This window comes from Galeopterus variegatus, unplaced genomic scaffold (assembly GCF_000696425.1).
Source record: "Galeopterus variegatus unplaced genomic scaffold, G_variegatus-3.0.2 Scaffold3285, whole genome shotgun sequence".
Classification (NCBI taxonomy): Eukaryota; Metazoa; Chordata; class Mammalia; order Dermoptera; family Cynocephalidae; genus Galeopterus; species Galeopterus variegatus.
Genome location: NW_007729396.1, coordinates 18159 through 28123, shown reverse-complemented (window position 1 = coordinate 28123; position 9965 = coordinate 18159). Strand labels below are relative to the sequence as shown.

The window sequence follows — 9965 nt, the reverse complement described above, 5'->3', positions numbered from 1 at the left end:
GAGGAAGGTGCTGGCCTGGTGGCTGCAGCTCCTAAAAATGACCCCTCAGCGATGAGCTCCCCTCCCTTCCCCAGGAACAGGGCCTGGCTCCCACGTACTGGGGTGACCACTGCTTCATGTGACAAGCCACACACTGTTACCCGGCTTCACAGGGGCAGGTCCGGGCCTGTGGGGGCCACCAAGCGGGTGTTTCTCAGGCCGAGTGCCCCTCCATGGGCAGGGAAGGTTGGCTTGTCCTGTCCTGCCTGAGGAGCCTGTCCTGCAGGGCCACTGGTCCCCAGAGAGGAGCTCTCTTGAAGCCTTTTAGCCCCGTGGGTGCAGCTTGGCCAAGGGCTGGCCCTGCTGGGGAGTACCCCAAGGCAGGTGACACCGAGGCCTCGGTTCTTCCCCTCAGGAGGCGCGTCACCTCTCAGCGCTGCTCCCTGGAGTTCCTGGAAGATGCAGCCGGATGCACCATGGTGCAGAGGTTTGCACCCCACCCCGCGCGCTTGGGCTGCTGTGATCCTGGGGGCTGAGGGAGGGTCTGAGAGGGCGAGGGCCACCTGCTTTCATCCATCCCTTGCAGAACCAAACACACATCTGGGTCACCGAGACACAAAGGCCTGAAGAAGACACACTTCATCAAGAATATGAGGCAGTATGACACCAAGAACAGCAGGTGACGGCATGGCCAACAGCGTCCTGCCCACCATGTCCCTTAGGGCGGACCCGCCCCCCATGACACTCACCTTCCTGTGGATTCACGGAGCTCCGGCAGGTCTCCGGCGCATTCACAGCATGTCCATGGCAAGCCCTCCCTCAGCCGCCTTCACCAAAGTGCCCAAGTGGAGGGAAACTGGGAAAAGAAATGGGTGTGGCAATGCGATGTGCCAGGAGAGGAGGGCTTGGTGGTACTTAGGAGCACAGAGGGAAAGCTGAACCAGACCCGGAGTAGAGCAGGAGCTGGTGCCCAGGCTCGGCCCTGGGAGGCTGTGCACGGCTACGCTGGGGGGGCACTCCCCTGGCCCGGGCCCTCGCCTCCACACTGCCAGCCCTGAGGTGTGGCCCTGACCCAAACGGTCCCAGAGAGCTCCCCTTCCCACTGGAGGTCACCCTGCCAGGCAGCCACATCAGTGGTGACCATAGGTTTGGACGGACCCTCCTCCCCAGTCCTGCACATGGCATAGCAGCCGGACCCAGTGCAGCCCCCAGGCAGGCCCAAACCCTGGGCCTAGCTCCTGTCATCCCAGCCAGAAGAGGTGGTGGGGGGCTCTCCACTGTCGTCCCTCTGCTGAGACATGGACCATGCAGGGCAGAGCTGCTGTCATGGGGGAGGAGAAGCTGTGGTCACACTTCATGCTCCCAGGGCCCTGCTGCTCAAGGGCCATGGGACGGAGTCTCTGGTCAGCTTAGTTCTGGACATAGATTGGGGCACTCTCTGGTGGCATTAGGCCCTGCCCCCTCCAGGACTGGCTCTGGGCAGACCTCGGCCTCTCTGCCTGGTCCCCTCTGCCTTTCCCAGAGGAACCAAGATAGGACACGAGGCCTCCATTCCCAATTGCATCCAGCCAGGGAAGAGCCCTCCTGTTTTGCCTGCATGTGCAGCAGTGCCACGGGAGGGGATGCCCCTACTAACCACCTCTAGGGCTTCCATGTGACAGCTGGGGCGGCCAGACCTGCTGACACTGGCCCCCACCTCCTGGGCCCAGGAGTCCCCTCGGGCGGCTTGGACAATTTCTCATTACCTAAATTTAGGAAGGAAGGAATTTTCCACCAAAATCCCCTGTTGCCCTCCAGCACCCCCATTCTGAGCCTCCCACCCTCCCCACAGGATTGTGCTCATCTGTGCCAAGCGGTCCCTGTGTGCTGCCTTCTCTGTCCTACCCTATGGAGAAGGCCTGCGGATCAGGTGAGTGGTTCCCCCTGCCTCGCACACGCACATGACTGGGCAGAACCCAAAGCCCTGGTCCCTGCCAAGCCTGGCTTCGGAGGCACCAGTGTGGACCACACCATCGAGGCGAAGGCTGTGCCTAGCCCGGCCGTGGGTGGCTCACTTGAGGGTCAGCAGACCAGCTTGTGCCACAGCTTCTCAGGAGCTCTGAGTAGCTATTTCCAGCCCTTGCTCTCTGGGAGGGGCAGGATCTCTGTCCATGCTGTCTGCTATAGCTTGCCTGGGATGTTACTCTCCCTCTTGTGGACACAGCTGTGTGTCCTTGTGACCAGCGCAGGCAACTGTCCCATGTGTAATTCAGGGAAGGAGGAGATGGCTGTTGGGGTGGAGACAGCATTATGTGTTACCCTGGCATAAGAATGGAATAGTTGGGCCGGCCTGGTGGCACACTGCTACAGTGCGCCGCTTGGGAGCGCGGCGGCGCTCCCGCCAAGGGTTTGGATCCCACGTACAGACCAGTTCCCACTCACTGGCTGAGCGAGGTGCGGGTGCAACACCGAGGGTTGCGATCCTGTTGCCGGTCCCGGTCCGGTACAGGCGCGACACTGAGGGTTGCGATCCGTTGCCGGACAGGAAAAAAAAAAAAAAAAAAGAATGGAATAGTCAATGAAAGAGACACCTCATCTGCGTGGAAAGCAGCCGACCCCCAGGGCTTGAGCCAACCTCCCAGGGAGTGTGAGGCTTGGGGTGGGTGGTATCCACACCTAGCAAGCAAATTTGGGGCGAGGTCAATGTCACTGCTGCAGACCTGGGGTGTTTTAACGGGCAGCTTCTGTTGCTGGGGAGAAGTGAGGCTTAAGTGCTCCTCGACACGGGTCTTGCTGGTCCTGCCAGTGCCACTTTTCCTCCAAAGAGGGACCATGTAGGCGCCAATCCCGTGGGTGCCTCTGCATGGGTGCATGGCAGCAGCCAAGGCTTGGTTCCTGCCCGCCAGCTCACAGGCAGAACGGCCATAGCCTCTCTCCTCTCCCGTGCGTTGCAGTGACCTGAGAGTGGACAGCCAGAAGCAGAGACATCCATCTGGGGGCATTTCCGTTTCTTCCGAGATGGTCTTTGAGTTGGAAGGCGTTGAGCTGGGAGCCGATGGAAAGGTAAGAGTCCCTTATGGGCTGGCACCAGACAGGGCTGGAGGGCGGGCGTGGATTGCAGGCTGGCACCTGGAGGTGGACGTGCGAGGTCACGAGGCTGCAAGGGGGAGTGGCCACACTGCCCTATAAAGACGGGCCTGTGGAGCCTCTGTCCACAGGTCCCTTGCAGCCGACTGTAAGCCGCGGCCACGGCCAGGCGTCTCCGGCACCTCCACTGTTGGCATTGGGAGCCTGCACACCATCCACCCTTCAGAGGCAGGAAGAACACCAAGGTGCTGCAGATCCCAGAGAAGGATGGGGAAGGCAGTGTTCTGGAAGGTTCTTGTGAGCGAGCAGCTTGAGCTCCAGGGCTGCCTCCACACCTCAATCCGAGTTGTATCCTTTGTGCTCTGGATGGGGGCACAAGTGCCTCCCTGCAGACAGCAGAGCTGGCCTTGACCTTCTGGTCATGGGAAGCAGGACTGAGCCCTGACGTGCTTGCTCTTCCAGGTTGTGTCATATGCGAAGTTCCTGTATCCTACCAACGCCCTGGTCGTGCACAAGGGTGACAGCCACGGCCCACTGCCCCAGCCTCGGCCCAGCATCCCCCGGGCTCTGCCAGGGCCAAGACACAAACCTGCCCCTGCCAAGTCAGCGCCAGCCGGCACAGAGCTAGGTAGCCCGTGTGCCCTGACCATGGCACAGAATGGGGTGGCCCACGTGCACAGGGATGGCAGCAGCACTGGCCAGGCTGGGGACAGCTGCATGGCTGGCAGCACCAATGAGCCACGAGCAAGTCTGTAGCCCGCGGTGCAGACAGCCTGGGCTGGGAGCAGGGTCAGAAGGTGGCCTCTTGAAGAAACCACTGCAGACAGAACCCACGGTTCTGGGCTTCACCTGAGCCAGGCAGTGGGGAAGAACCACATCCACAGATCTCTCTGGGGAGGGGCCCCTATCAGAATGTCCTTTTATTTACTTCAAGCTTTGGCCCTTCGGGAGGGAAGGAACAGTGGTCTGAAGCCCCCAGACCCGAGGAGCTTAGCTCCCCCTTATCCCACTGTCCTGGCCCCAGCCACCTCCCCTCAGGGCCTGACGGTTCTGATGGAGGCTCAGGGGCTGGCTCTGCTCACAGGGAGCGACGGGGGAGACACCCTGGAGTACAACCCCAACCTCCTGGACGATCCACAGTGGCCCTGCGGCAAACACAAGCGGGTCCTCATCTTCGCGTCGTACATGGTGAGCACTCTCCTCCCCACCCCAAGTGCGCTGCTGTGGGTCAGGGCACTTGGGGGCGGCTGTGGCTGCAGCCCACCGGGGGTCAGCCCTGGGGGCTGGGCAGGCTGGGTCTTCCCCTCAGAAGACACATGGGCCCTAGTGTCTTCTTAAGCCATTTAGTTCTCAGAGATGGGGTGCTTCTCTGAAGCCACCACGTCCTCCTGTGAGCAGTCACAGGCTAGTGTGGAATCTGCCCTTGCAGGGGCCTGGGGAGGTGGGCCCGGGGCTGCTGAGGGGCCAGCCCGACCCTGCTCTGCTTCTCTGTTGCAGACCACGGTGATTGAATACGTGAAGCCCTCAGACCTCAAGAAGGACATGAACGAGACCTTCAGGGAGAAGTTTCCGCACATCAGACTAACACTGAGCAAGATTAGGAGGTGAGGCTGAGGTGGTCGCCGTGGTGGGGGACACCCTCGCAAACCCATGTGTGGTCATCCTGGGAGGCCTCTCCACTCGTTTCTGGTAGGTTCTCTGGAGCTCGACAAATCCAGTTGCCACCCCTTCCCAACCCCTCCCCGCGCCCAGGCCAATAGCAGCAGCTCTTCCTGCCCTCACTGCTTGTCAGGCCCTGGCCCCACCTGCTCATGCCGCACAGCTCCCTGCCAGGGCCGTGTCTCTGACGTAACCTCGCAGCAGCCACAGCCTGTTCTCTGCAAAGCAGCTCAGGATCTTTTTAAAGCCCATGTCGGACGATGTCCCTCTTGTGCTTACACCCTCCCAGTGTTGCCATTGTGCTCAGAGCAGACACTGGGGCTCTTAAATGTGGCACATACAGCCCCGCCCCACCCCACCCCTCACAACACCTTGCTTCTCATCCCACCTGTGCCTTGTGTGTACTGCTGCCCTCACAGGGAGCCCAGAGGTGGCCACTGTGATTGTCTCCATTGATGGACTTGTCCAGGCCCACAGTGAGGAAGGGGTGGAGCTGCCCTGAGCCCAGGCCACCTGGCTTGAGTCAGGCTCCTGGCCACTGCCTTTCACAGGGTCCTGCCTTGCTGTGTGCTCTCCCAGCACCAGGACAGCAGCTGCACTGATGTTCCAGAGGGCGGTCATGGGCCACGCCCTGCCCCAGGGCCTTGGTATCTGCTCTTTCCCCAGCAGCCACCCACCGCTCCCCTCTGCTCCCTTGAGGTCTCTTAAACTTATCCCCTCACTGGAGAGGCCTCTCCCCCTTAGCCCCCAGCCCCCAAGAGCAGGGTCCATGAGGACAGTGTGGGCCACCCATGAGGACAGGCAGGAGCTGCTGTGAGCACCTAGCTGGGAAACAGGTGGAGGCCAGGATCTGGCCCACTCCCCGCCCACCAAGCCATGCGCCCTGGCACTGGCTGTGGCCCCAGGGGACATGGTGCCTTTTCTCACGGCACAACCAAGGCACATTGCCCAGGCCGCTGGGAGGGCAGCCGCTTCCTCAGCCCCAGCCAGAGCCCATGCCCTGTCAGGACCTGGCTTCCATCTCCACCCACAGTTTGAAGCGGGAGATGCGGAACCTCTCTGAGGAATGCAGCCTGGAGCCCGTGACAGTGTCGATGGCCTACGTGTACTTCGAGAAGCTCGTCCTGCAGGGCAAGCTCAACAAGCAGAACCGCAAGCTGTGTGCCGGGGCCTGTGTGCTGCTCGCTGCCAAGGTCAGCAGTGACCTCCGCAAGAGCGAGGTGAAGCAGCTCATTGACGTGAGTACGTGGGTTCCATGGTGGCCATGCCAGCCAGCTCCAGCCCACTGTGGGTCTCCTCTCAGCCCAGCCTCAGGACCTCACTGACCACGGGACCCACCAAGGGGAGGGCTGTACTGTAGCTCATGTGGCTAACAGCGAGCCAGTGCCACTGCCCCCTGCCCAGAGCCTGCTGACTTCAGTGGGAGGTGCTGAGGCTGGCACCCTCCCCTAACCTCTCTCTTCTTCAATGCAGAAGCTGGAAGAAAGATTTCGATTCAATAGGCGCGATCTCATCGGCTTTGAGCTCACAGTGCTCGTGGCTCTGGAGCTTGCACTGTATCTTCCCGAGAACCAAGTATTGCCTCATTACAGACGCCTCACCCAGCAGCTCTAGCCCAAGCCGGGCAGGAGGCTGCTGTGCAGATGCGTCCTGGCACAGAAGCCCTCTAGCGCTCATCCCATCGGCCCCCTTCTGCACCCACCCTCCACAGCTGGCGCAAGGCTCGTTTCTTTAGCCTGTTTCCTTGGAAAGGGGTATTGATTTCATTCCACACCTCTAGGGGTATTTCTGAGTTTTTTCCTAGATTTTTACATGAACAAAATATGGGGTTTTGTTATTGTCTCCATTTTCCGTGTGTCTGGCACCTTTGGTTTGTGTTGTGCAGTCAGCAATGTCACTGCTGATATGCAGCGTCTTCCTCCCTTACCTCACGGAACATTGCAGCTGTCACACCAGCGTTGTTGGGGAAATCAGGGTCTCCAGACCTCACTGAACACTCTGGACTGCAAGTTCAACTTACGGAAGCATTAACCCAGGCATCTGATATGGAAATGCCGCCACCTTCGCCACATCAGCAGGAGGAGCTTTTGGTGTCAGGTTGAGACTGCAGAGCAGCCACGTTTGTCTTGCTCTCGTTTTTTGACTCTTGGACCTCTGTTTTCGGAGCATCATGTCACTGTGAAATCCTGACATCCATGTATTGCATACCCTGACAGGGATCAGCACAGATGCTAGCCCAGCCCATGCCAGGATGCACCCCCTGCCTGTCACCAGGAAAGCCCACCTTCCTCAACACTCCAGGCCCTCAGGACGACCGCCGGCTCCTGATTTGCCTAAGCGATTTTGTGATGAGAAAAATAACATTTTGGATTTGGTTCTGAATCTTTTAAGGGAACAAAAACTGGTTACATGAGGTCTGCTGAAGTTGTGACTGGAAACCACACTTGACCCTCAAGCAGGAGAACACTGACCCCTTCATAGCCCTTGGCACCCTCAAAGGGCTGGGTGTGTCAATGTCTTCCACCTAGGAGGAAGTAGATGCTGTCTGGGCCAACTCAGCCAGGGCAGACCACTGTGCTAAGTGGACCCCAAGCAGTGGTCACTGTCCCTTCTGTGCAGGTCTGTGCCCATCTTCAGCTTTTCAAAGTTTGTCTGAAGTTCTGGTGAGTTCTATGTGGTCTGCTTCTCCAGCTTGCTGCCCACCAAAACCACTCTGAAGAACCAAGAACTGTTGAGTTTTTCTTCATGGGTCAGTGGTCTCAAAAATAGCCATTCTGTTGGGGCCACCAAGCTGTCTTTACCACTGTTCTATGAACCTGCTTGTCCCCCAGTTAATACATTACGTTCTGTTCATGCAGACTGGTGTTTCTGCAGAGATGCCAGCAGTGCTGATGACAGCACTCAGCTGCCAGCAACTCCACCCAGACCCCCACCAGAGGCACAGGACAGCTGCCCACCCACTCACTTCCTGCAGGCCCACACCCACCTGGCCCAGTGTTCCTTTTCCTTCTTGAGCCACTCACCAGGACCTTGAGAACCAGCAATAACAGGAGTACATGAAGGATGGGCAGCAGGTTGGAGGACAAACCAAAGCCCTTATTCTGACCTTATTTATTATGGAGTGTCTTGTAACGATCTGTCTTCCTAAGCCAGGGACGGTTCCATCACACCTGATGTGCACTCAAGAGGGAAGGACCCCACTGTGAAGCTGCTAAACTATGTGTAATGTTGGGCCTGAGCTGCAGGCAACTTTCCTATGAAAAGCAACCTGTTCTGCCGCTGACACAGCACCTCAAGGGTACTTCCACCTTACGAGCGCTGCAAGGGGCTGATTTCCAAAACACTTGTTCTGGTTTACAACCTACCCTTAAGGGACACATCTTCAAACTTTTCATATAGGTATTAACAGCAAGAAAGTGGCCAACCAACCCAACACTTTAAGTGTACTGACACAGTGAAAGTCATTTGTCAGACTGGTGCATTTGAAGCCCTGCCTCTCATGCATCCTTTTTAATAATGCCAGGAGCTGCTACTGTGTGTGTGGTATTCAAGGACTACTGCAACAAAGCCAGTAGTCAAAAACAAACCACAGCCTGAACCCATCATCCTCTAAAACAAGTCCAGATGTCCAAGCTGTGTGGTGGTCAGCTGGGCTGTGACCACACAGAAGCAGACCTGGTGCAGTTTGCTCAGCACCCAGCAGGAGTGGTGGCTATAAATGCACAAGAGTAAACCTGACCTCAGAATGCTTATTTGTCACAGATGACATATTTATGTTTTAAAGTAAAACTTGGTTTTGCAACATACTTAACAGGTTGTCTCCTGTCAGCTAACTAGCTACTGCCCATTCCTCTCACCTGTTCACAGCAACATGTCAGCCCAGTCTCCTCTAGAGTGCAAGGGAACAAGCCTACAGGCACAAAATGAACCCACACAGCTAGGGTTTCACTCTTTATTTATGACAAACATTCCACATCTATGACTCTCCACTCAGAAGTTCCTAGAACAAGGAGAGAAGGGCGGTGTTCAAACCATGTCTCCGGAGAAGTCTTAGGCCATTGTGCCCAAACATGAGGACCCTCTTACTTTGAAACGATGCCATCAGCCTTCGCCAATCGCAGAATGGAGTCATCTGACTCACCCTTTAAAAAAAATACACACAGGATATTCCCACTACTGTTAGTGAGATGGTAGGTCCAGCCTAAGTTCTACCCAGTTGAACCAATGGAGAAACGGGCATTAGCAGTGAGCAGCCCTTCCTGGTCCCAACCTCAAGCCTGACTACAGGGGAGGCCAGACGGGGCCTGTGACAACTAGCAGGCTCCCGGTTAAAGGCAGGGACTGCTGCCTGCCTGCCTGCTTGTTCTCTCAGATGAGTCCCTTCCTGAGCCGCTGAACCCTTTTCCATCGGCAGAAAGGGACGGGCGGGCAGGCAGCCAGCAGTCCCGTGGCTCACCTCCATTCAGGCCTCAGGAAAAGCAGGAAGAGGCCGCCAATGCTCATGTGCCCAGCCCCAGTCCACATTGTTCCTAAGTAGGGAGCCCACGTGAAGAGCACAGCGCAAGGAAACACTCACCATCCTGCGAATGGCCCCGCAGATGGCGTACGTTTTAAACTGGCCGTTAAATCTGCCGGTGACCTTGTCAACCTACGAAGAAACGAAGGTTCAAAAAGTGCTCACCCAAGAGCCGGCAGCTCTGACTCGGAGTTTCGGAGACAGCCAGCTCCAGCTCCTCCGCCCGCTCACCTCGGCCACGTTCATCTGGATGGACGCGTGGTCCTTGGCACCGATGATGCGGTTGCTGGCGGAGCTGCGGGGAAGGGGCGCGGTGAGCGGGGCGTGGAAGGGGCCGGGGACTTGGAGGGGCGGGGAGGGGGCCGGGTTGCGCGTGGACCAAGGAGGGCGCTCACCATTTCCGCGGAACGTACAGGTCCACGAACTCGCCGGCGTCGTTCTGCATGTCACGGCCGGGCCTGCAGAGTCACCGCGCGGCGCCATGAGGACGGCAGGGCCCGCGCCCCGACCCTCCCACGCCCCGCCCCGGACCCGGACCCGGACTCCAGACCTCGCCGCGAAGCCTACCTGCTACCACCACGACGAGCGAGCACAGAAAGGAAGTAGCGCCTGCCCCGGCAGTGATATCAGCGGGCGGGGGCGGGGGCGAGGCGAGTGCTTCCGGGTTACGCCGCTACAGCGAGTCTGCGTAGTGTGTCCCTGCCGCCACCGAGTGACGCGCTTCCGCTTCCGGCGGGGGCGGACC

General features: G+C 58.4%; 2 protein-coding genes and 1 pseudogene across 3 annotated transcripts; 2 read left to right on the top strand and 1 right to left on the bottom strand.

Annotated features, from left to right (window-relative positions):
- The first annotated feature begins 582 nt into the window (after positions 1-582).
- Positions 583-8515, top strand: CABLES2 (Cdk5 and Abl enzyme substrate 2). The gene is made up of 8 exons (XM_008584508.1): positions 583-658; positions 1811-1888; positions 2913-3021; positions 3508-3673; positions 4070-4233; positions 4543-4649; positions 5738-5942; positions 6178-8515. Exons 1-8 carry the CDS (start codon positions 630-632, stop codon positions 6316-6318), a joined length of 999 nt encoding a protein of 332 aa, XP_008582730.1. The 5' UTR covers positions 583-629; the 3' UTR covers positions 6319-8515.
- Positions 8516-8642: 127 nt separating this feature from the next.
- On the bottom strand, positions 8643-9871 carry RPS21 (ribosomal protein S21). Of its 2 annotated transcripts, XM_008584506.1 has the most exons (6): positions 9788-9871; positions 9616-9678; positions 9452-9515; positions 9281-9352; positions 8791-8846; positions 8643-8704 (listed from the first exon to the last, which is right to left on the bottom strand). In XM_008584506.1, the coding sequence occupies exons 2-6, from the start codon at positions 9663-9665 to the stop codon at positions 8695-8697; spliced, it is 252 nt and encodes an 83-aa protein (XP_008582728.1). In that variant the 5' UTR covers positions 9666-9678; positions 9788-9871; the 3' UTR covers positions 8643-8694. The 2 variants fall into 2 exon arrangements, with proteins under 2 accessions (XP_008582728.1, XP_008582729.1); XM_008584507.1 differs by having other exon boundaries at positions 8643-8846.
- The window catches only part of LOC103600269, a 4126-nt pseudogene continuing 3862 nt past the window's right edge, over positions 9702-9965 (top strand).